General features: G+C 40.9%; 1 protein-coding gene across 3 annotated transcripts in view; it reads right to left on the reverse strand.

The window, feature by feature from the left end:
• blnk (B cell linker) overlaps positions 1-27,750 on the reverse strand; it is an 82,141-nt gene that overhangs the window by 48,386 nt on the left and 6,005 nt on the right. For all 3 annotated transcript variants that reach the window (XM_062058756.1, XM_062058755.1, XM_062058754.1), the window contains exon 2: positions 11,549-11,595. In XM_062058756.1, coding sequence (XP_061914740.1) covers positions 11,549-11,595 — 47 coding nt within the window. The remainder of the gene's footprint in view (positions 1-11,548; positions 11,596-27,750) is intronic.

The raw sequence follows: 27,750 nt of genomic DNA on the forward strand, positions 1-27,750 counted from the left end.
TTCCCTTAATATCTTCATTTTGTCTGATAGACTGAGCTAATGGCTCCAGATATAATGCAAAGAGTAATGGCGACCATGCACATCCCTGTCTAGAGCCCCTTTCTAGGGTAAAACTGTTTGATAAATATCCATTGACTTTAATCCTAGCAGTAGGATTGTTATATAGTGCCTGTATAGTTTTAATGATTGTATCCTGAAAGCCGAATTTATGTAGAACTCTGTAAAGAAAATTCCAATTAACCGAATCAAAAGCCTTTTCAGCATCCACACTTACAACAATTGCTTCGATGTTTTTCCTTTGTATATGATCCATAATATGTAGTGTCTTTCTTATATTGTCTTGTGTTTGGCGTTGATGTATAAAACTTGTTTGATCATTATGTATCAATATAGGTACGAAATTTTCTAATCGTTTGGCCATAATGGAAGTAAATAATTTATAATCTACATTGAGAACCGATATTGGCCTGTAAGATCCACATTCCATTATATCCTTGCCTTCTTTTGGTATAGCTGAGATAATTGCCTCTCTCCAACTAAGTGGCGTTTGTGCCTTTTTTAAGACCCAATTAAATGTGGGGAGTAAAACAGGTATCAATTCTTTTTTAAATTCCTTACACCACTCTGCCGTGTAACCGTCTGATCCTGGCGATTTACTTAATTTAAGCCTATTAATTGCAACTTTTAATTCATTTTCAGTTATATCTGCAGCAATTGTTTGGTTTTGTTTTTCATCTAAAATAGGTAAATCCAGGGAGTTCAGGAAGCTGTCAATTTGGGTTATGCTCCTACTAGAGACCTCAGAGTATAAAGTTTTATAAAAATGTTTGAAGGCTTCCTGAATTTCGTTTGGTTTAGTTTTTATCTCTTTTGTTCTTGGATCTCTGATTTTATGAATTGTGTTTTCTGCTCTCTTTTTTTTTAGTTTCCAGGCCAATATTTTCATAGACTTAGAGCCACTTTCATAGTTTTTCTGTTTCAAGAACATTAGATTTTTTTTTATTTCCTGTGTGGCCAAACTGTTAATTTCATTTCTAGTATTTCTTATTTCCCTTAATGTATCCTGTCCCTTTCCCACTTCTTAGCGTTTACAAATATATACATCATTTACTGACCTTTTTATAATAAAATATCTGTGAATTAGTATATACAACAGTTTTGTAATATGTAATTAATTAATTCAGTCATTATTAATATACTGAGATGAAGAATATCTTATTTTCAATAAGGTTGAAAGTATTTCTCATAATTCTTCTTCTTTGTACTTTGTAAGCACTATTCATTTGAACAACCTCTTAAACTGGATCATATCAGTACAATGTTGAACTTCTTTACTTAATCCATTCCATCATTTAATTCCACATCATTTTAGCTGTTTGCAATTTTACCAAATCATCAAACTTTAATATTTTTGACTCAATAAATAAAGTGTTTGTATGTTCTCTATATCCAACATTATGTATCAGTCTAATTTATCTTTTTTGTAACACGGTTAACGAATATAGCGCAGATTTGTAGTTATTTCCCCACATTTCTGCACAATAACTCAGATATGGTAATACTATAGTAGCGAGCAGTAGAGAATGTGAAGTGATTTGTTAAACCAAATATTGTGTGTTTTTTTCCATATACAACAACCTATCTGGACTCGATAAGAGAATCGATAAGGAATCGGTTCGATAAGAAGATTCGATAATAGGCTCAAACTCGATCATTTCTTATCAAACATCATCCCCACTCAGGACCTTCGTATTGTGAGGCACATGCACTAATACTATGTAAATAACATAACTGCTGTGCACAATAACCAACATCAAAGTGCAGTAGCCTAGTTGGCCCAGACATTCATCAAGCACCACCACAATGACCAACATTAAAGTGCAGTAGCGCAGTAGGCCCAAGCATTCATCAAGCACCACCATCATGACCAATGTTAAAGTACAGCAGCGTAGTAGGCTTTAATGGCCATCTTTCAACAAATAAAACATTTATTTAACTTAATAAGATATGCAGTACTAGAGAAATATAAATAACACAAACATGGCTACTACACACTGCATATTATTGCTGTGATGAGATGAATCCTTCATTGGCATTTGAAGCTAAGTCAAGTACAAAAGTAAAACTTAGTGATCATACATTAAAAGTATGTATGCTCCCATTTTTGTTTTTTTGCTCAATTTTATGTATAGCTCAGCATAAAGGAATGTATGTTTGTTTCATATTCCATTTTTACATGACATTTGTGTCACTCAGAAACACCAGTCTTATTTCAATGTGGATTGACACCTCAGCTGACAAATGATGAGCTTTCTTCCCCGTCCACACCCTACGATAGCTGATGACTCTGTGTTAAAGGGAAGGACAGAATATTCATGGTAGATTTATGGCTCAGAGAGAAATTACGAAAACATAGGTGTTCAGGGGGCTTGAAGTGATAAAATAATATCCATCCATCCATTTTCTACCGCTTATTCCCTTCGGGGTCGCGGGGGGCGCTGGAGCCTATCTCAGCTACAATCAGGCGGAAGGCGTAGTACACCCTGGACAAGTCGCCACCTCATCACAGGGCCAACACAGAAAGACAACATTCACACTCACATTCACATACTGTGATTCAGTATTGTGTTTCAGTAGTGTGTGTGAGAGAAAAACATTTCAGTAGTGTGTATGAGAGTGTTTCAGTAGTGTGTATGAGAGCGTTTCAGTAGTGTGTGTGAAAGAAAAACATTTCAGTAGTGTGCATGAGTGTTTCAGTAGTGTGTGTGAGAGAAAAGCATTTCAGTTGTGTGTATGAGAGTGTTTCAGTAGTGTGTATGAGAGCGTTTCAGTAGTGTGTGTGAATGAAAAACATTTCAGTAGTGTGCATGAGTGTTTCAGTAGTGTGTGTGAGAGAAAAACATTTCAGTTGTGTGAATGAGAGTGTTTCAGTAGTGCCTGTGAGAGAAAAACATTTCAGTTATTTATGTGACAGCATTTCAAATATGGCTCCTGGTATTGTCTATTAAAAGCTTTCTTTTTGTTGGAAGTCATAGGCTCTCTTCACTGTGCCTTTTCCTCTTCACAAAGAAACTTTCCAAAGACGTCTGTTTTTTACTCATTTTGCGAGCTGGGTAAAATTTTGGCGCTCAAGTGACCAAGACATAACCGAGAGAATCCGGTCATTTTTCAAAATAAAAAATACTTTTCAAAATAAAAGATTGTTCGAGCTCAGATAAAAAATAAAACGGAAATAACTTATTATTTATTGTGCGGCCCGGTACCAATAGATCCACGGACCGGTACCGGGCCGCGACCCGGTGTTTGGGGACCACTAGTTTCGCTGACTATTTATATGTGTGTGTGGCATTGCATTAGTGTTTTACAAGAATACATAAATACAAACAGAATAATGCCACGTACACCATCTGATGTGTGGAGACATTTCACCCCAACTGGCGGAAAACTGCGTACATTTGCAAATACTGTGCAAAGAGCTATGTCAAAAATGCCACAAAGATGCAGCAGCATATAGACAAGTGCCCAATAATATATAATTATTGTACTTCCCCATTAATTCCCATATATTCCCATTAATTCCCATGGACGGTGTCCAACTTTGAATAATCAAAAAATTGTCAATATTTCCAAACTTCCCGAACTTAACATCCCGGGGTAAATTTCCGGAAAGTTTCCGGAAATTTACCGGAAACTTTCCACCCCTTTGGAACCCTAATCGTACTAGACAGCTTACAATGTAGCTAATGAGATTACTCTGCCTGTGTTTAACCTATAAGGCCCTCTAAAAACATCCAAAAACCGCCAACAATACTCATGTCCTGGCCGGAATATTAACCAAGTATTAGCAACATTGTTATTATAAGAGCGATCGCAGAGGAACTATTTTTAGTCACCCGGTGCTTTGATTACAAAGGGTACATATCGACTGCATGTATTGACATGCATGTGTTAGTAAAAATTAATACAAGATCATAAATCATGCCTCACACTTGTATAGCAGAAGGTTGTAGCCATAAGCTGAGAAGTTAGTCAACTATAAAATTCAACTTAGACCCAAAGATACTGCTAGGAAAACGTGACAAGATGTTCGTATGCTACCAGCAATTTTTACCTTCGGAGTGAGGATTAAGATGAATTCATCATCTAAACGGGGAGCACAAATCTTGTGATGAAAGATATAAACATCCCATCAGTCGGCATCCCAGTGACAGCGGACATTGTACAGTAAGTGATTGTTTATTAAGTTGGTATTTTGTGTTTCTTGTTTAGCATTCAGCACAAGTGCTACATTTAGTGTTTCACTATAGTTAGATCTGCTGATCACTCAGCTTCATTATTCAGGCTCAAAAATAAAAGGTTCTGGATTGTCATTTGTCAAACCAAAGTAGTCGCCGTTGTCTTTCATGAAGTTTGTCATGATTAGTAGTAGTTGTTGTTTAAGAAAATAGTGAACATTGCAAAATGTCTGTGGAATCAATGTGCTCAAAAATAATAGTTCCAGCAATGCTTAAAATGACCAAAATACAATAAATATTACATTATGAATGTGCCTGTTACTACATTACATATATATTTACAGCATGTATATGAAATGTTGATGGATATTTTTAGATGTTTTTTTTAGAGGGCTTTATAAGCAGAATAGATTGTATCCCAATTACCTGCATTTTTAGCCACCTCTTGCTAGTGTTTTTTCTCTAATTAGAATGCACAGAAAAGAGAAACACATGTGTTCTTGTCTTACATCAGAATTGTGAACGGCAAAATACCTGAAAAAAGTACAGTTCCCCTTTTATGCACATGGGTGAATAGGGCCATTAAAGGGTGATTTTAATCAACATTTACACTTCCTCTTTACATTCCACACTTCCTTCTGGTCTGGATGATATGTATTGGATATGCTTTAGTGTAAATTTAGTGCCATTTTGATTACCTACTTTCTGCTTCTCTTTGCAAGATGTTAGTTTGTGGAGGCATTCCCAGATTGCAAATGAAACCACCTCCCACCCTTTCCAAAAGTGTATGTTTTTATCATTTGAAAATATATACTGTTTAGATATATATCTTGAAGTCATTAGCGCTATTTTTTTTCTAGAGAAGGTGGAAAATAAACTGCATAAACCGGTTTTCACCCGGTCACAACATTAGGTACACACTCTTGGATCAATTCAGAGCTGCATAAAAAAAGCTGCCTTAAAGCAGCATTTATGTCACTGCATGTTGCACGTTAACATGTCATATACCATAACCATATGAAAATAATACTTTATCCTACCTTCTCTTGTGTTTAAAAAAAGGTAGTAATGTTGCAATGCTGTCGCCTTTTTCTCATAAAATTTGGCCCAAATGTCATGGACAAATAAACCTGACAACATTTATTTTATTTTTATTTTTTTTATAGTCATTAAGCAGGCAGGGGGGCATGAAACGAGAAGAAATATACAGAAGCTCCAGCGGATATATACGAAGTATTATTTTTTATTATATTTCCAAATGAAAAAAATGAACACTGTTTAAATAAAAACACCAGAAGACAACAAAAAACGCGTCAATTTAATTTGTTATAAATCAGTCTATAAAGTAATCCAGCAACTACACAATTATAAAATTATCTTGCTGAATAGACGATATGTCTAAAATGTTTTGAATAATGTGGTCAAAATTATGTAATCAGAAAAGATCATTTGAGGGGGGGGGGGGGGGGGGGGGGGGTAAAGGGGGGTGTGAATATATTTTGAAGTATTTCTTATATACAGTATATATATATATATATATATATATATATATATATATATATATATATATATATATATATATATATATATATATATATATATATATATATATATATATATATATATATATATATATATATATGTATAACCCGTTCATGAATGAGTATATCCGTTCGGCCACCGTGTTCAATGGAGAAGTCTGATCTACAAAAAATTTGCAGGCAGCATACCCCTTCCCCTTCGAGCTGTCCTGGATGAACTGAAATTATTTTTTTCCAATCATTTTGGAACTTGCAAGTGTACTTCTTCTTCTTACTCGTCGTCGCCATGTCTCTTCTTCGTTCTTCTGCTTCATCTCTGTTATGTTTTTGGACATTACTACTTGCCGTAGTTTTGAAGCAATGCATGATGGGAATCCGGCTGTTGTGTGTCAGTGTATTAACGTGCCAGCTGGAATAAACACACGCTGAGAAAAAGCTCCGTGCCTGCCTACATTATGGGTTTTAGATAAACCTACGGATAACAGAGACATATATAATAGTCTCCTTTTCAGGTGAGAGAGGACGCTAAAGGCAGTGCCTTTAAGGCACGCCCCCAATATTGTTGTCTGGGTGGAAATTGGGAGAAATTCGGGAGAATGGTTGCCCCGGGAGATTTTCGGGAGGGGCACTGAAATTCGGTAGTCTCCAGGGAAAATCGGGAGGGTTGACAAGTATGCTGGGAACGTCTAACAGAGTCTCCTGTCAGAGACTCTGAGTTTCAATTCCCACCTCCAGATGAAATTTGAACATGTCATGAGGGAAGTGCTGGACATTGAGTCCGAGTGGACCATGTTCTGCACCTCTATTGTCGAGGCGGATGATTGGAGCTGTGGCCGCAAGGTAGTTGGTGCCTGTCGTGGCTGTAATCCTAGAACCCATTGGTGGACTCCGGCGGTGAGGGATACCGTCAAGCTGAAGAAAGAGTCCTATCGAGTTCTTTTAGCTCATAGGACTCCGGAGGCAGTGGACAGGTACCGACCGGCCAAGCGGTGTGCGGCTTCAGCGGTCGCGGAGGCAAAAACTCGGACATGGGAGCAGTTCGGGGAAGCCATGGAAAGCGATTCTGGACCACCATCCGTCGCATCAGGAAGGGGAAGCAGTGCACTGTCAACACCGTGTATGCGGATATTGTGGATCAATCGAGGGAATACTTCGAAGACCTCCTCAATCCCACCAAAACGTCTTCCTGTTAGGAAGCAGTGTCTGGGGAATCTGTGGTGGGCTCTCCTATTTCTGGGGCTGAGGTTGCTGAGGTAGTTAAAAAGCTCCTCGGTGGCAAGGCCCCGGGGGTGGATGAGATCCGCCCGGAGTTCTTAAAGGCTCTGGATGCTGTTGGGCTGACTTGGTTGACAAGACTCTGCAGCATCGCGTGGACATCGGGGGGCGGTACCTCTGGATTGGCAGACCGGGGTGGTGGTTCCGCTCTTTAAGAAGGCGAACCGGAGGGTGTGTTCCAACTATCGTGGGATGACACTCCTCAGCCTTCCCGGTAAGGTCTATTCAGGTGTACTGGAGAGGAGGCTACGCCGGATAATTGAACCTTGGACTCAGGAGGAACAGTGCGGTTTTCGTCCTGGTCGTGGAACTGTGGACCAGCTCTATACTCTCGGCAGGGTCCTTGAGGGTGCATGGGAGTTTGCCCAACCAGTCTACATGTTCTTTGTGGACATGGAGAAAGCATTCGACCGTGTCCCTCGGGAAGTCCTGTGGGGAGTGCGCAGAGAGTATGGGGATGTCTAATTGTGGCGGTCCGCTCCCTGTACGATCAGTGTCAGAGCTTGGTCCGCATTGCCGTCAGTAAGTCGGACACGTTTCCAGTGAGGGTTGGACTCCGCCAAGGCTGCCCTTTGTCACCGATTCTGTTCATAACTTTTATGGATATAATTTCTAGGCGCAGTCAGGGCGTTGAGGGGATCTGGTTTGGTGGCTGCAGGATTAGGTATCTGCTTTTTGCAGATGATGTGGTCCTGATGACTTCATCTGGCCAGGATCTTCATAGCAAAGACCTGGCTGTACCACACGTTTGATGCAAGGACAAATTTTGCACCAAAATTCATATTGTGGCTACAATAGGCCACCTGCGGGAAAATGATCCAGACGACAAAAGAGAGACTGAGACAATAATATGAACCTGACATAAAGAACTAGAGACTTGGGACAGGAGACTGAGTGGAGCACATTATAAGCAAGTTGGACAGACTGAGGCTATGTCTACACTAAGCCGGATAATCCCTTAAATGAATAATTATTTAGCCTAAGCCTCATTTCAGCCACACTAAATCACCGTTTAAGGTTGCCCTCCTCGGTCAATTTTTTACACGGGTAAGTGCGCCGTCTATTTCTTGAATCTCCGGCTCTTAGCTTTGTATGGACTCATTGATTGTTTACAAACTGAGTTCGGAGAGGAAGTGATGCCAGAAAGACCGCGCCCCACACAGGAAGTGACATGAGAAAGAATGCGCCTACAGCCAGCTTCGTAACAACCCGTTCGGGAACTCGGCGGCAACCACTAGAAAGATGGAGGCAAGTCATCCAGACATGCTCGTGTTTCTCCTTCTTGTACATTTCATTCCCAGTCTGGGCATGAAGGGGTGTGGTCGTCTCTGTTGTCTGCAGCTGGGACTGCCGCACGTTCTCCAAATTACGATTCCTTGGCTTTTAAATAACATACATTTAAGTTGTCGTTCTGTGTGTTTTTTTCAGTCATTTTTTCCATACCGAATATTCTTTTTATATTTTACTCTATGTAAAGCACCGTCGTCAACGTCTGTTGTGATTAAAATGTGCTAATAAATAAACCTGACTTGAAATTGGGAACATTCCTGAACCTGTTAGGGCCCCAGAAAAGGTACATTCAGTTACAACGCACCCCAAAAATTGTGCAGTTATTGATTGTTTAACAAATGCCAGCTAACTCAGCGTGTTAAAGAAACCCAATTCCAGAGGCAGCGGCGCAGCCAGGAATTTTGAGATCCATCAAAAACAAATCACATTGGGGCTGTACTCTGTATGATCCAACAGTGGCCTTTGAAATTGTCCTAAACCACTTGTCCGTTAATAAAGTTGACAAAATAATAGAATGGAACATGACAATATGTTACTGCATACGTCAGCAGACTAATTAGGGTCCTTTGTTTGCTTACTTACTACTAAAAGACAAGTTTTCTAGTATGTTCACTATGTTATTTAAGGACTTAACTGCAATAAGAAACATATGTTTGATGTACCCTAAGATTTTTTGTTAAAATAAAGTCAACAATGCAATTTTTTTGTGGTCCCCTTTATTTAGAAAAGTACCTAAAAGTACCAAAAAGTATCGAAATAATTTTAGTACCGGTACCGGTACCACACATTGTATCGTTATAACACTAGTGTCAGCCTTATTCCAAAATGCAATAAATCTATTTTGTATTTAACATTCTACACACAATACTCCATAATGACAATGTGAAAAGTTTAATTTGTTTTAAAGATTTATTAAAGATAAAAAAATAAAAAATTCCCATGTACATAAATATTCACAGCCTTTTCTCACTACTTTGTTGATGCACCTTTGGCAGGATGAAAACCCACACTTCCCATACAACCTGATGGAGATTGAGAGGTGCTGCAGCGAAGAATCGGCAAAACTGCCCAAAGATAGGTGTGCCAACTTGTGGCATCGTATTCAAAAAGCCTTAGGCTATTATTGCTTCCAAAGGTGCGTCAACAAATTATTGAGCAAATGCTGTGAGTATTTATGTACATGCGATTGTTTAGTTTTTTAAACAAAAAACAAATGTGCTCTCTGTCAGATTTTGTCAATCTTGAATGCCAAGATGCAGAGATGGCAGGCGTAGCGCAGGCAAACATGACTTTAAAGGCCTACTGAAATGATTTTTTTTTATTTAAACGGGGATTGCAGATCCATTCTATGTGTCATACTTGATCATTTCGCGATATTGCCATATTTTTGCTGAAAGGATTTAGTAGAGAACAACGACGATAAAGTTCGCAACTTTTGATCGCTGATAAAAAAAAGCCTTGCCTGTACCGGAAGTAGCGTGACGTCACAGGCTGAAGGGCTCCTCACATTTCCCCATTGTTTACAATGCAGCGAGAGCGATTCGGACCGAGAAAGCAACGATTACCCCATTAATTTGAGCGAGGATGAAAGATTCGTGGATGAGGAACGTGAGAGTGAAGGACTAGAGTGCAGTGCAGGATGTATCTTTTTTCGCTCTGACCGTAACTTAGGTACAAGGGTTCATTGGATTCCACACTTTCTCCTTTTTCTATTGTGGATCACGGATTTGTATTTTAAACCACCTCGGATACTATATCCTCTTGAAAATGAGAGTCGAGAACGCGAAATGGACATTCACAGTGACTTTTATCTCCACGACAATACATCGGCGAAGCTCTTTAGCTACGGAGCTAACGTGATAGCATCGTGCTTAAATGCAGATAGAAACAAAAGAAATAAACCCCTGACTGGAAGGATAGACAGAAAATCAACAATACTATTAAACCATGGACATGTAACTACACATGTAACTACACGGTTAATGCTTTCCAGCCTGTCGAAGCTTAAAAATGCTGTTGCTAACGACGCCATTGAAGCTAACTTAGCTACGGGACCTCGACAGACCTATGCTAAAAACATTAGCTATCCACCTAGGCCAGCCAGCCCTCATCTGCCCATCAACACCCGTGCTCACCTGCGTTCCAGCGATCGACGGAGCGATCATAGATGCGGTCGGCGGCCCGGAGTCGGCGGCTAGCGCGTCTGCTATCCATCTCAAAGTCCTCCTGGTTGTGTTGCTGTAGTCCGCCGCTAATACACCGATCCCACCTACAGCTTTCTTCTTTGCAGTCTTCATTGTTCATTAAACAAATTGCAATAGATTCACCAACACAGATGTCCAGAATACTGTGGAATTATGTGGTGAAAACAGAGCTTTGTGTATTGGATCCAATGGGGTCCGAATACTTCCGTTCACTCCGTGACGTCACGCGCAAACGTCATCATACCGAGACGTTTTCAACTGGAAGTTTCGCAGGAAATTTAAAATTGCACTTTATAAGTTAACCCGGCCGTATTGGCATGTGTTGCAATGTTAAGATTTCATCATTGATATATAAACTATCAGACTGCGTGGTCGGTAGTAGTGGGTTTCAGTAGGCCTTTAATGTCAAAAAGGAAATAGGAAAACAGGAAACAGGATAACAGGAAACAATCATCAAGCCTTGACTGGAGGGCGAGGCAGGCATAAATAGCAGCCAGCTGATTGACAACAGGAGTGGCCAGGCTGCAAATCAGCGGCAGGTCAGGGGAAATAGTGCTCAGGGAGACAAGCAGGAAAAGGAACTAAAATAAGAGCACTGACAGGAAATAAACATAAACCAAGGAAACACAATCAGATGTGAAAAAAACAAAACCTTTTCACATTATCATTATGGGGTATTGTCTACTGAATTTTCAGGACAAAAATTGATTTATTCCATTTTGTAATAAGGCTGTAACATAACAAAATGTGGACAAAGTGAAGCGCTGTAAATATTTTCAGGATGCACTGTAATTCCACAATATTTCAGGAAAAAAAAAAGGCTTTCTGTTTTGTTTTTGGTCTTTTTGTATGTTTTCCATTTTTTAAATACCGGCTCAGGCACCGGAATTGCTTTTAAAGTACCGATTTGGTACTAGTATTGGTTAAACAAAAAATGATAAACACTTCATGTGTATCAGACACTGACTTACTGGGGAGAGGAAGATAAGTGTGTGTTACTTACTGCTGATGAAGGGGACTGCACTTACTCATGTCGCCATCTGACAGCTTCTGTTCAAACAAAAGATATCAGTTGTCAACATGATGTGGATTATTATCTCAAGTCCAACAAGAACAAATATGTCAGCCTATTAACAGGCAGGAGATGGCAGCATTTCACTTTGTAAATCCTCAATGCTTTTTTTGTGTTTTGATCCTTAAACCAGATTGTTGAGGGAATTCAACACAACACAGCAGTCAACTATGTAAATATAGATTGAGTATTTTACATATCTGCATGACCCAACACCATCAAGTACACAAAAGAGAAATTGTGATTTTGACGCATGACTTCGGTGTGCTGAGGAAACACGCACACATTTGTTTGAAATGCCACAAGGAAACCAATTAATAATTTGAAAAAACTACAAAAAAAGCGTGATTTTTTTTGGCGTTTGAAAATGAAAGGAAAATTATTACCATAAAATATGCAACAAAACCAAATAAATTATGTATTCAAGTCTTCGTTCATAATTCATGAGTGCACATCATTCCTTGCTCCAACTCTCTCATTTAGTTTTTTAATGTGTTATAATTTGACGGTAAAAATAAAACATCAACACACACACACACACAGTCACACCCAAAGCATGGTTCATGCATTTCATATGAACAGTATTTCATGTGTTGAATTAAATACAGAAGAGCAAATATGTTCCACTTTAAAGAACAGGATATTACTGTCTGTCAATGTAAAGTCTACATCAGGAAAAAAGGAGCTAGAAAGGAGTCAGAACATAAGCAACATGGAGGCCCTTCATAGCACATCATTTCCTGAATTACATGGATTGCTTAATATAAAAAGCTTGAACCTTCCTTTCAAAATTAATGCACTTTGACCCCACACTTGATCATCACAGTGGAAAAAAGGCGTCAGTATAATATGAGACTTAGCCTTGTGACACCAAATCAAATATCAAATAATCCACTCCAGTGGATACGCGTGCAGTGTTCCTATGTTGAATTATTTATAGGCGAGTGTGTGCTTGATCAAACGAGACCCAAATTCTCCCCGAGCTGCAGCCTTCTTCTCTTTTGTATCACGCACATGAAGCTTTGTGTAAAGACACGCTCAAATCTTAATGACTACTCAGCTGTTAGAATGCTGGTCAGTCATAGAAGTCAACACATTTTTTTTTTTTTCATGGTCTGATTTCTTTCTCTGTATGACATGAAATGTGCCCTGAAATGTGGACTCGTCAGACCACAAAACACTTTTCCACTTTGCATCAGTCCATCTTAGATGAGCTTGGGCCAAGCAAAGCCGGCTGCGTTTCTGGGTGTTGTTGATGAATGGCTTTCGCTTTGCAGAGTAGAGTTTTAACTTGCTCTTACAGATGTAACGACGATGTTTTCTGAAGTGTTCCTGAGCCCATGTGGTGATATCCTTCACACACTGATGTCGCTTTTTGATGCAGTACCGCCTGAGGGATCGAAGGTCACAGGCATTCAATGTTGGTTTTCGGACTTTCCGCTTACATGCAGTGATTTCTCAAGATTCTCCGAACCTTTTGATGATATTACGGACCGTAGATGGTGAACTACCTGAATTCTTTGCAATAGCTCGTTGAGAAACGTTGTTCTTAAACTGTTAAACTGATTAAAGGCCTCACCTTTTCTCCTCCAAACATATTGCTGGGTATTGTGGCCAAACAGCTCAATTTTTGTTTCATCTGACCACAGAACTTTCCTCCAGAAGGTCTTATCATTGTCCATGTGGTGTCAGCTGAAACAAAAATTTAGCTGTTTGGCCACAATACCCAGCAATATGTTTGGAGGAGAAAAGGTAAGGCCTTTAATCCCAGGAACACCAATCCTACCGTCAAGCATGGTGGTGGTAGTATTATGCTCTGGGCCTGTTTTGCTGCCAATGGAACTGGTGCTTTACGGAGAGTAAATGGGACAATGAAAAAGGAAGATTACCTCCAAATTCTTCAGGACAACCTAAAATCATCAGCCCGGAGGTTGGGTCTTGGGCACAGTTGGGTGTTCCAACAGGACAATGACCCCAAACACACGTCCGAAGTATTAAAGGAATGGCTAAATCAGGCTAGAATGAAGGTTTTAGAATGGCCTTCCCAAAGTCCTAACTTAAACATGTGGACAATGCTGAAGAAACAAGTCCATGTCAGAAAACCAACACATTTAGCTGAACTGCACCAATTTTGCCAAGAGGAGTGGTCAAAAATTCAACCAGAAGCTTGCCAGAAGCTTGTGGATGGCTACCAAAAGCGCCTTATTGCAGTGAAACTTGCCAAGGGACATCTAACGAAACATTAACGCTGCTGTATGTATACTTTTGACCCAGCAGATTTGGTCACATTTTCGGTAGAACCATAATAAATTCATAAAAGAACCAAACTTCATGAATGTTTTTTTGTGACCAACAAGTATGTGCTCCAATCACTCTATCACAAAATAATAAGAGTTGTAGAAATGATTGGAAACTCAAGACAGCCATGACATTATGTTCTTTACAAGTGTATGTAAACTTTTGACTACAACTGTAGCTGCAGTCAACCAGCAGTACTGTGAGCGAGAGCAACAAACTATATTGAAATGGATCGTACTAAAGAAAAACATTTTCTGACCGTACCAAAACAAACTGGACCCTGTTCCAAATGCTCGCCATTTTGAAAAATAAGTAAAATTGGTGGAATTGATCTAATAAACGACATTTGAGTAACCTGCTGAACGTGTCCTGTATCTCGTTGGTCAGTTGGTCAAATGAGTCAGTTTATATACGGCGAAACATTTCGGAATGCTAAGTTGGTAAAAGCTAACAGACAAACCAACTTTGAGTGTGTGCAAAACCTCAGAATTTTACATCAGAAAGTGAAGACTCATCCTTTCAGAGGTAAGTCAACAGCACTTGTTATAATAATGTACAATATACCAACAATATATTCATTATTCCTACATTGTTGATACAAATTATGGTTACAGTGTAATAATTATTGTTACCTGTGGTAATGCCACTATGATACAACATCTGTATTATAATCCTTGAACAAAGTGAGAGTGAATAATGTGAATAATCACTGAATGGAGAACTGGGGGTGGGATTAAATAAGTTATCTTCTTCCCACTCCCTTTCAGGCAAAACTGGACAATAATGCACTATATTAATTTATATTATTATGTTTTGTCAACTTGTACATTTTTGTCATTGCCTGAAACAAAAAAATGAATGACTTGTCACTGTGTGGTGTCTCCTGGAGACATTTGTTTCAAACTAAATATATTTGAAGTGTGAAATACACCGTGTGTAGAGGCAGGGATTTGTTTCTCACTTGTCACCTGGGATAGTGGGTGTGGCTATGTGTGTGGGCGGAGTGTGTGTGGGGCTGATTGCTGAATATATAACACCTGCACCTCTCTGTGAATTGTTTGGCTTGTATGGAGAGAGTGAACCTGGGTGCCGTTACTTCTGTTGACCGCAAAGGGGTCGCAAAGAGGTCGCAAAGGGATCGCAAAGAGAACGCAAAAGGACAGCAAAAGGACCACAAAGGGACCACAAACCATCTGAATGTAATGTATTGTATTTTTACTCAAAGGGAAAATAAATCACCCTCAAAACAGCAGTAATGACTTCATGTTGCATCCTTGGACCCAGCGTGTCAGACAGAACCCTGCTTTCCACTCTCAGTGACTAATTACTTTCTGATTGTCACACTACATTGTCAACAGAAAAGGCTACAGATCCGACACTGACCTTCTGATATTTCGCTGGAATCGTGCACTTTGGACCACTCAACCCCTCAAGCAACTGAATGAAACGAAGGAGCGCAGCACAACCCATGGTATGTGACACTCAGTTCATTCATACTGTGAAGTATATTTGCCTGGACACAGTTGATGCTGGATACTGCTGCACATTGGATAGCTGTGGCTGTCATTTTGATGTCATTATTGCTTGGGATTGAATTAACCTGTGGAAAAGTGGATCACTTATTTGTGCACATTAAAGGAGTGATGTTGGATGTGGAAGTTTGATGCATTTATTGCTGATGGCCAAGCCTGAAATAAAGTGTGGATTTGGAAGCAACAGTGGATTCATGTATGGAGTCATATTTGTGCCAAAACAAAGCAGCAAAGTTGGATGTGGATTCATGATGCAAATGTGGATTGTGACATACGCTCTCTGAACTTTTGTGGTGCACATATTGCTGGATGTCAAGATGAGTGGATCAAAAGCTGGTTCAAATGCAAATTAAATTGATTTCAATGAAACTGTGAAAAGAAAAATCATTCTCACTGAAAAGGCCTTGGTGTGCAAAATGGAGAAGCTTCAAAAACAATGCCAAGCAAGAGTGAATAAAATGAAATGTATCATCATTGTTTTAAAGAAGCTTGTGGAGAATGATGAAAATGTTTCACAGGTGAAAACTCAACTGGAAATTTTGATGCAATTACATAAGGAAACAACTTCCCTGCATGAGTCATTGGTGGAAATAGTACCTGAGATGGAAAAGGATAAACAAAAAGTGTGGTTTGCAAGCATCAATAAATACAACAAAGGATTTATTGAGGATATGACACAGTGGCTTTCTGAAACTAAGAGACCAGTCTCAGGACATGCACCAAATGAAAATGTGGAGGAGAAGGCCACATGTGAAGTATTACATGATGACATTCAGCCAGAGGACAGCATCTCAAATGTTGGAAGCAACAATCATGGATCAAAAACTGGGACTTCAAGAACTTCAAACTCTTCTATTTCCTCTTCACGTGTCAAAGCAGAGGCTGCAATGGCTGCTCTTCTCGCTCGTCAAAAATTGCTCAAACAAAAGCAAGAGCTGGATCAGCAAGAGGAGGAAATAAGGAAAAGGAAAGAGAGATTTGAGCTTGAAGTGGAGATTGCAGCCGCTCAGGCTCTGATGGAGGTCCTAAGAGTCTCAGGAAGAAGTGTGAAAGGCACCAGATACAAAACATCAGATGGTATGGAATCTTATATGGCCAAAGAAGCACATGCTGCTCTTAATGCTGAGACTGATTCATTTGTGCCTGGTGGCCATGGAGTGTATGACAGTCAAAGTACATCTCAGTCTCATTTAACACAGCCGAATGAAAGGAAAGTTACTGTTGATGTTGGATCTCAAATAATCCAGCAAAGGATGCCTAGACTCCCAATGGCTACTAATGTGAACAGTAATGCTTCAGCTTCTCAATTTACAACAAATTCACATGTTCAGATGCCAGTCATTAATGACAATAACAATTTGCTATCCATAATGGCAAGGCAAAATGAAATTTCTGCTCTACTGGCGCGACAACAGAACATCTCTCATTTGCCAAGGAGAGAGACCCAGGTCTTTGATGGAAATCCTCTTCAATATCATGCCTTTATGAGATCTTTTGAGCACAATGTTGAAAAAAGGACAGGTGACGCTGGAGACTGCTTGCACTTCCTGGCACAATACACAAGAGGACAACCACATGAGCTTGTTCAAAGCTGTCAGCGAATGCCTCCAGACAGAGCATATCAAAGGGCTAAGGCTTTATTGGAAGAGCATTTTGGGAACGAACAAAAGATTGCTTCTGCTTATTTGGACAAAGCACTATCATGGCCTTTGGTTAAAGCAGAGGATGCAAAATCTCTTCAAGCATATGGTCTCTTCTTAAGAGGATGTTGTAATGCGATGGATGACATACAGTACATGTCTGAGCTTAACATGCCTGCGAACATGCTGATGGTGATCAAGAAGTTACCGTATAAGCTGAGAGACCAATGGAGGACGGTAGCTTGTGATATTCAAGAGACCCGTTCTCGAAGAGCTACTTTCCCTGACATTGTCAGTTTTATTGAACGTCAAGTTTAAATTGCAGCAGACCCTATATTTGGAAATATACAGGATACTCCAAAGACAATGCAAATCAAAAATGGCAGCAGAGATGGCTATCAGCGTCACACACGAAACCAAGGAAGTTTTGCTACTACAGTAACATCAGTTAATGGAAAGGCCCATGTGAAAAAGGTCGGAGCCCCACTGGACAAAAGGACCTGCTTGTACTGCAAGGGTGAACATGCGTTGGAGGTGTGCTCTCTATTGGTAGAAAGGGCACATAATGACAAGATCACTTTTTTAAAACAACATGGAGTTTGCTTTGCCTGTCTGTGCATAGGGCACATAAGTAAGGACTGCAGGAAGCGACTGTCATGTAAAACATGTGGAGCTAAACACCCTAGCATGCTTCATATTCATCCAAAGAACAAGGAGCAAGAGAAGGATCTAGCAGTTGCAGCAGGTACAAACACAGCGGTGGGCAGCTCTGTGGTTACAGTGCAAAGTAGTGGTCTCACTGGGGCCGGTGACCATGGCTGTAAGCTCTCTATTGTGCCAGTAAAGATCAAGTCCAAAAAGGGTCATCAAGTCGTGGAAACGTATGCCTTTCTGGACCAAGGCAGCTCTGGCTCCTTTTGTACATCAAGTCTGATGAGCAAGTTGAATGTTTCAGGAAGAGGAACTAAAATTCTCTTACGCACTTTGGGCCAAGACAAGATTGTAGGATGTTGCATTGTGTCAGATCTGGAGGTAGCCGGTCTGGAAAGTGATCTCTACTGTGACTTGCCAGATATGTTTACACAGAAGAAAATGCCTGTGTGCAGGAGCAACATACCACGGGAGCAGGATCTGGTCAGATGGCCATATTTGCGTGGAGTACACCTACCTGAAATTGATGCAGACATTGAACTGTTAATCGGCTTAAATGCACCAAGAGCTCTTGAACCAACAAAGGTGATTCCAAGCGAAGAAGGAGGGCCGTACGCTGTTCAGACCATGTTGGGATGGACTGTCAATGGGCCAATGTTTGGTGAAGCAGACTTGGAACAACCCAACATCACTGCTAACCGCATCTCTGTGGTGAAATTGGATGAACTGTGGAAGCAGCAGTTTCAACTCGACTTCCCTGAACGCAGCCATGGAGAGCAACTGGGTCCCTCAAGAGAAGATGGCCAGTTTATGGAAATGGTGAAAAGCTATGTTGAGCTGGTGGATGGTCACTACACCATTGGTTTGCCTTTAAAAAAGGGAATTTGAAAAGAAGGTTCCAAAGGGATGCCTTATTCCATGCGGACTACACCATGTTCATGCACAACATCATTATCTGCGGTTATGCTGAAAGAGTGCCTGTGGAAGATCTGGCATGTAACCATGGAAAAACTTGGTATATTCCACATCATGGTGTATACCATCCGCAAAAGAAAAAAATCAGAGTGGTGTTTGATTGTGCTGCGTCATTTAAAGGTACATCACTGAACACACAGCTGCTGCAGGGACCCGATCTCACAAGTTCATTGATCGGAGTCATAGCCAGATTCAGGAAAGAACCCATCGTTTTGATGGCAGATATTGAGGCCATGTATCACCAGGTGCGTGTGCCAGCTGAAGACTGTGACTTGCTGAGGTTTCTCTGGTGGCCAGGTGGGGATTTCTCGCAATCTATGGAGGAGTACAGGATGTGTGTGCATCTCATTGGGGCAACCTCATCACCAAGCTGTGCAAACTTTGCTCTGCGAAAGTGTGCGGAGGATAACAGCAACTCCTACAGTCAGCAGGTGTTGGACACCATCATGCACAGCTTTTATGTAGATGACTGTCTTGTTTCTGTGCCCTCTGAGTCTGAGGCTGTTGCTCTCTGTCACAATCTTCAAGCCATTTGTGCCAGAGGTGGCTTTCAGCTAAAGAAGTGGATAAGTAACAGTCGAAACGTGTTGGCTGCAATTCCTGAAGAGCAGAGGGCAGTGGATGTACAGGAGATGGATCTGGATCATGACACACTTCCTGTTGAGAGAGTTCTGGGAGTGCAGTGGTGTGTGCAATCTGATGCATTCAAGTTCAGGATTTCAATCCAAGATCGACCTTTGACCCGTAGAGAGATCTTATCTGTGGTCAGTTCCTTTTACGATCCACTTGGAGTGCTTGCGCCAGTGGTGCTGAAGGCCAAACTAATCCTGCAGGATCTGTGTAGGAGAGGCTTTGAGTGGGATGATCTTGTAGCTGAACCCATTGCACAGGAGTGGACAAATTGGATAAAGGAGCTCCATCTACTTGAGGATTTCAAGGTCAGAAGATGTTTCAAGCCTGTGGACTTTGGCACTGTAGCTTCTGCCCAATTGCATCATTTTTCAGATGCAAGTGAGGTGGGTTATGGAACAGCTACCTTCCTACTGTTGTGCAATGCCAATGGAAACCTGTGCAGCACCCTTGTCATGGGAAAGTCTAGGGTGGTTCCCTTAAAACCAATTACCATTCCCAGGCTGGAGCTAACAGCAGCGGTAATTGCATCACGTATGGAAACATTGTGGAGAAGGGAGCTGCAGATGCCATTGCTTGACTCTGTCTTTTGGACTGATAGCACCTCAGTGCCAAAGTACATCAAGAATGAGACCACCAGATTTAGAACATTTGTGGCTAACAGGGTCTCGGAGATCCTTAAAGCGTCTCATGCAGCTCAGTGGAGATATGTGAACACCTTGTCCAATCCAGCAGATATTGCTTCCAGGGGACTTGGAGTGAAGTCGTTCCTCAAGGATGAACAGTGGATGTGTGGCCCACAATTTCTGCTTCTATCAGAGGACCAGTGGCCTACAAACCCAGACTGCTCAGAAGAACCATCAGAGCAAGATGATCCTGAGGTCACAAGGAGCATTGCTGCTAATGCTATTTCAGCCGAAGAAAAAGTTGACTCTGTGTCTCAATTGATTGACCGTACTTCATCTTGGACCCGTCTGAAGAGAGTGATGGGTTGGGTCTTAAGATTCAAAATTAGACTCTTGAGTTTCTGGCAGAAGAGGAAGGAGGTCAAGGCGCTGCTGTCAAACTCAAAGACATGTGAGAGGGAGCAGAAGGATGTTCTGAGCAAGGAGCTGCAGAGTGTCAAGGACTCTTTCCATGTTTTTCTCACTGTGGAGGAGTTGAGAGAGGCAGAGTTGAAGATAATTGGATCTTGCCAAAGGAAGAGATTCCCAGAGGAGTTTTCCAGCCTCCTAAAGAATCAGACTGTGAAACAAACAAGCCACATATACAAACTTCACCCAGTACTTGATAGCGGCATCTTGAGAGTAGGTGGGAGGTTCAGTAGGGCAGCAATGCCTGAAGAATCAAAACATCCGGTCATATTGGCCAAAGACCTACACATTTCTGACCTCATTCTAAGACATGTACACACCGAAGTCGGCCACGGTGGAAGAACCCATATGTTGGCAAGGCTTTGCCAGAAGTACTGGATTATTGGAGCCAGTGTAGCTATACGAAGAATCTTGGCCAAGTGTGTTGTCTGCCGACGGGTTCTGGCAGTGTCAGCCAGCCAACAGATGGCAGATTTGCCACTTAATAGGATTTCTCCAGATGAACCGCCATTTACCTCAGTGGGGGTTGATTGCTTTGGTCCATTTGAAGTGAAACGTGGAAGATCGAAAGTGAAAAGATATGGAGTGATATTCACCTGTTTAGCTCTGAGAGCTGTGCATATTGAAGTAGCCACATCATTGGAGACTGATTCCTTCATCAACACTCTACGTCGCTTCATGGCAAGGCGAGGCCAAGTCAAGGAACTCTGCTCAGACAACGGAACCAACTTTGTTGGCACTGATAGAGAGTTGAAAAGATCTTTGGAACAGTGGAATCTGACACAGATCAATGATGAACTCCTACAGAAAGGAATAAAGTGGAAGTTTAATCCTCCAGGTGGTTCCCTTCATGGAGGAGCCTGGGAGAGATTAATTTGTTCAATCAGGAAAGTCCTTAACTCCACTTTGAGAGAACAAACTCTGGATGAAGACGGCCTCCACACTGTGCTGTGCGAAATCGAAGCTATTCTCAATAGCAGACCAATAACAAAGGCATCCACAGATCCTAATAACCTAGAGGCTCTAACTCCCAACCATCTTCTCATCCTCAAGGGTCAGCCATCTTTTCCACCTGGTGTTTTCCAAAAGGATGACTTGTACGCTGTGCGTGGATGGAAACAAATTCAGTATATGTCCAACCTGTTCTGGAAAAGATGGACAAAGGAATACCTACCACAGCTTCAGGAGCGCCAAAAATGGAATAAAATCAAGCGCAATTTTGTTCCAGGAGACATTGTGCTTGTTGTAGATAACTCTGCACCTCGCAACTCTTGGATTATGGGGAGACTTGTCAAGGTTGTTCAAGATAAAAGAGGACTTGTTCGACAAGCCACGATCAAGACCAGGACAAGCTTTCTGGATAGGCCTGTCACTAAGATGTGTCTGCTTCAGGAAGCCGAGGACAGCTGATGGGATTAATTGTTGACAGGACTTGACTTTGAATTTGACTTGTGACACAGACCACACTCTGTCTAGGCTCTGAAAGTTCTGGAACCTTTGGCCTAGTGACACTTACATATACGTGAAGAACCTGCTCGTTCAAGGACATTGAAAATGAACTATTATAACTGCAAAAAAAAAAAAAAGGAAAATCTAATGTTCTTGTTTGATTTGATGTATGTTACATTTAATATTTCCGTGCTGCTACTATTGTCCAGTAATTATTATGTTATAATAATTAGGGGCCGGAATGTAGAGGCAGGGATTTGTTTCTCACTTGTCACCTGGGATAGTGGGTGTGGCTATGTGTGTGGGCGGAGTGTGTGTGGGGCTGATTGCTGAATATATAACACCTGCACCTCTCTGTGAATTGTTTGGCTTGTATGGAGAGAGTGTGAACCTGGGTGCCGTTACTGCTGTTGACCGCAAAGGGGTCGCAAAGAGGTCGCAAAGGGATCGCAAAGAGAACGCAAAAGGACAGCAAAAGGACCACAAAGGGACCACAAACCATCTGAATGTAATGTATTGTATTTTTACTCAAAGGGAAAATAAATCACCCTCAAAACAGCAGTAATGACTTCATGTTGCATCCTTGAACCCAGCGTGTCAGACAGAACCCTGCTTTCCACTCTCAGTGACTAATTACTTTCTGATAGTCACACTACACCGTGCATTAATGTCATCACAGTTATTGATCTACGAATACAGGTATTGCTTTTTTCCTAAATACTGTACGTTGTTCATAACCCGCAGCTAGCTTAGCTTGGCTTAGCTAACGCTAACATCCTACTAAATGCTACGTGTAAAATAAAACATGCTTTGATTGAAAGTTACCAGTGTGAAAATCCTGTGTACACAACTACATGTAGCAGGGGATGGCGTTAAAAGTCATGTTTGATCATCTCACGGTTGGTATTCAGGCTATTCATGGTCTCTTTGTCCGCTCACTAACCTGACTTCCCTCAGCTTTGCTTTCATGCTGAAAATGAGAAAAGTCTCACCGAATACTTTTTTCCCTGAAGCGATCATGACCACGATTGTGTCAGTTAATGGTGTCGCACGCTGCCGCCATGTTTTGAACTTAAGTACAGTGTCTTGTATTCTGCCATGTGAATACGCGATTCCGAGTACAGCAAGACCCACAATGCAATGCGTTTTCACGTTACACTTTCAAGCCCTTTCTGTCACAGTCCTTCATGGGTCCAACTTGAAGTCGATGAGAAAAATCTGCAATCATGCATGTCGTATTTCGACACAGTATGTACTGTATTGCAGTGACGTGCAGTCAGGGGAGGCAGGTGAGGCGGGGCCTCACATGCCATCATGGAAAGAAAAAAAATGTAAAAAGAAAAAAAGAAAAAAAAATTGTTATATGTATCTGCGATGAGGTGGCGACTTGTCCAGGGTGTACCCCGCCTTCCGCCCGATTGTAGCTGAGATAGGCTCCAGCGTCCCCCGCGACCCCGAAGGGAATAAGCGGTAGAAAATGGATGGATGGATGGATATATAACATGGATTGTGTATTTTACTTGTATAGCCTTTTTCTACCTTCAAAGTACTCAAAGCGCTTTGACCCTACGACCACATTCACCCACTGATGACGCAACACCAGGAACAACTGGAGGCTCAGTATCTTGCTCATGGATACTTCAACATGGTTACAAGGGGTTTGAGGCTCGGAACCCACAACTATCAGGGTGGGGGCTAACCACTCGCCAACTGAGCCATGCTGCTCCATGTACTGTAAAAAGTATTCCCATAACACTTTCTGTACCAGGAACGTCAAACTTAATTTTATCTTGGGTCACATTGCAGTTATTGAAGCCCGCTTCATGATATTATTAAACAATTGCCCCTTCATTTGACTATTATCAATGTTTACCAACAAACGATTAAAAACTTTCTTTGGATTCAAAAGTCATTGTGACAAAGCAAATATTCCAGTTTAGCTAGTGTAAAATTTAATTGGAACAGGAAATGACAAAAAAAAAAAGTTTGGAATAGCTTGTTGCAGCAAATAATATTGTGTTAAGAATTGCGTTGGCATGCATTATTGTTTTGAAGATGATAATGATGAAATACCTTACACATAATTTCTAAGCTTTGAACTGTAAGAGAACAGTGCTAACTACTACGTCACACTGATTTATTGTCTATTGTCCTAACTTCTTCTTCTGTTTGTCAGTGAAAAAAAATCACTTCCTCATTTTGCGAGGTTTCTATAATTGCCTCACTGCGTGTGTATTTTTATATCCACATCCTATAGTCCCCAAACTTTTGACTCAGGGGCCGCATTGGGTTAAAAAAATGTGGCACATTAGGTACATTATACATATGTTTCTTATTGCAAGTTTGTCCTTAAATAAAATAGTGAACATACTTGACAACTTGTCTTTTAGTAGTAAGTAAACAAACAAAGGCTCCTATTTTAGTCTGCTGACATATGCACATTTGGGTATTAATCTAATACCAAGTAGTTACAGGATCATACATTGGTCATATTCAAAGTGTCCAGGGACATATTTCCTGAGTTTATAAACATAAGATACATTTTTTAAAAACGAAAGAAGATGTTGTGATGCCAAAAAATATCGACGTAATCATAGTAGTATCGACTAGATACGCTATTGTACTTGGTATCATTACAGTGAATGTCAGGTGTAGATCCACCAGTGGCATTTGTTTACATTTTGACGCCGGTGAGCTACGGTGTGTAGTGAAGAATGTTTAGCTATTCCTCGTCCTGCAGGGATGATACTTGTAAGAAACATACTTTATTTGTCACCATGGAGGCCAGGATTAATGATTTAGAAGACGCTAAAACACTGCCAACGGTGGATGGATGTTAGCCGCAAGATAGCAAGCACCTCTTCCTGAGGGCATTTCATTGTTATAGCTTCATTTTTCTATTTTTATTTATTTTTAACTTTGAACTTTTCAGCCCGCGGGCCTTAGTTTGAGGACCCCTGGTCCAAAGTGTTGTATTTTCTTCAGTTGATGCAGATTGAGGCTTGGTGTCAGTTGATGCAGTTCACTTCCACTTACGTATACATCAATTAACTGTTCTCCCTCGCTCATAAACACATTATTAAAGGCCTACTGAAACCCACTACTACCGACTACGCAGTCTGATAGTTTATATATCAATGATGAAATCTTAACATTGCAACACATGCCAATACGGCCGGGTTAACTTATAAAGTGCAATTTTAAATTTCCCGCTAAACTTCCGGTTGAAAACGGCTTTGGATGATGACGTATGCGCGTGACGTAGCCAGTGAAACAGAAGTATCGGTACCCCATTGAAAACAATACAAAATAGCTCTGTTTTCATCTCATAATTCCACAGTATTGTGGACATCTGTGTTGGTGAATCTTTTGCAATTTGTTTAATGAACAATGGAGACTGCAAAGAAGAAAGTTGTAGGTGGGATCGGTGTATTAGCGGCTGGCTGTAGCAACACAACAAGGAGGACTTACTTGGATAGCATACGCGCTAGCCGACGCTAGCCGCCAACCGCATCTGTGATCGGGTGAAGTCCTTCGTCGCGCCGTCGATTTCTGGAACGCAGGTGAGCACGGGTGTTGATGAGCAGATGAGGGCTGGCTGGCGTAGGTGGAGCGCTAACGTTTTTATCATAGCTCTGTGAGGTCCGGTTGCTAAGTTGCTAAGTTAGCTTCAGCGTCGTTAGCAACAGCATTGTTAAGCTTTGCCAGGCTGAGAATTATTAACCGTGTAGTTACATGTACATGGTTTAATAGTATTGTTGATCTTCTGTTTATCCTTCCAGTCAGGGATTTATTTATTTAGTTTCTATCTGAATTTGAGCCAGATGCTATCACGTTAGCGCAGTAGCTAAAGAGCTTCGCCAATGTATTGTCGTGGAGATAAAAGTCACTGTGAATGTCTATTTCGCGTTTTCGATTCTCATTTTCAAGAGGATATAGTATCCGAGGTGGTTTGAAATACAAATCCGTGATCCACAATAGAAAAAGGAGAGAGTGTGGAATCCAATGAGCCAGCTTGTACCTAAGTTACGGTCAGAGCGAAAAAAGATATGTCTTGCACTGCATTCTAGTCCTTAACTCTAACGTTCCCCATCCACAAATCTTTCATCCTCGCTCAAATTAATGGGGTAATAGTCGCTTTCTTGGTCCGAATCGCTCTAGCTGCGTTGAAAACAGTAGGAAAATATGAGGAGGCGAACAACTGACTACGTCACGCTACGTCCGGTAGGGGCAAGGCTTTTTTTTATCAGAGACCAAAAGTTGTAAACTTTATCGTCGTTGTTTTATACTAAATCCTTTCAGCAAAAATATGGCAATATTGCGAAATAATCAAGTATGACACATAGAATGGATCTGCTATCCCCGTTTAAATAAAAACATTTCATTTCAGTAGGCCTTTAATGGGACTGTCTGTAAATGGAGCTTACAACTCTGTACAGTAGATGGCAGTATGCGTTGCCATCTGTGAATGGTCTGCCAGAGAATAAGAAGTGTTGAGAGAAAACAGAGACCTCTAAAGCAGGGGTCTCCAACTTTCATTGCTGTGAGAGCTACTGTGTTGTCCTAAAGTCAATTGTTAATATTCTTTACATAATTACTTGATAATATTTTTGTATTATTGACTGCAAGGCTTTAATTTGGAGCTAAAGTTGTTTATATTTATTGTATATGCTATGATCGGTAAACAGCAGTTAGATGATGTCCCTTCCGCTAAATTACTTCCGGTTGGTTGACTTCCGGTATTCGTTCGAAAGCAAGTCATACATGTTGCGGTCTTATGTAGTAATATCTGTTGCCATCCTACACAAAGCGGTGAAGAAGCAATGCCTTTTTCACCATCTTGTCTATGAAGGATTGTCAAAAGTAAATGGTCAAACTTACGACGTTCTCTTCATTGACTCCGGTTTGGCTTGGTGTTGAGTGGCGTTTCTACACGTCTCACGAGAACACTAAAGCTACTTTGGCAAAAATAGAGAAGAGAGGAGCTGTTTGTATGCTATTTACACGACTGGCAACATTTAAATTGTACTTTATTTACGAAGCAGATCTCCACTCAAACAGTGCAGTGGTTGTGTTTGTGCTATTTTGTGGAAATTTGTCATTAAATGGATGCATAATGTTTGAACTGAACATTTATCAAAATACTAAAACTCAAATATCATTTGACCGTTTGGTCACCTAATAAAAAAAGGTAGTGAGCTATTAATTGAAGGCCCCTTCTTGAGACAGTGACTCGTGACAAATCTACTAAAAACACTTTTGGAGACTGACATGAAAGCATATATTGCTCTTTTTAATGAGCAGCGGGGGCTTTTGTGGGTCTCTCCGCCATCCAAAAGCACTTACTAACAGCACCATTTTTGTTTGCGATATAAAGTTCAAAAGAAGTGACAAAAGGAAGTATTTTCTTTAGTTAAAAACATATTTGTTTGGCTTTTTGTCCTCTCTACTACAGCGCCCATTACAATTATGCAAATTAGACTGTGATGTCTCATGTCATCCCTACCAGCCCATCACTGCCACAAATAGATTACAGTCCTGTGGGAAACATTGACGTTTGTAAAGCTACCATACAGCAGTGATGTGCGGTGAGGTTCATGGCTGGTGAGGCACTGACTTTATCACAGTCAGATTTACAAACATATGAACCCTAAAGAGTATCTTATTCACCATTTGATTGGCAGCAGTTAACGGGTTAAAAGTTCATACCAGCATTCTTCCCTGCTTGGCACTCAGCTTCAAGGGTTGGAATTGGGGGTTAAATCACCAAAAATTATTCCCGGGCGTGGAACCGCTGCTGCCCACTGCTCCCCTCAGCTCCCAGGGGGTGAACAAGGGGATGGGTCAAATGCAGAGGACAAATT

This window comes from Entelurus aequoreus, linkage group LG09 (genome assembly GCF_033978785.1).
Source record: "Entelurus aequoreus isolate RoL-2023_Sb linkage group LG09, RoL_Eaeq_v1.1, whole genome shotgun sequence".
Lineage (NCBI taxonomy): Eukaryota > Metazoa > Chordata > Actinopteri > Syngnathiformes > Syngnathidae > Entelurus > Entelurus aequoreus.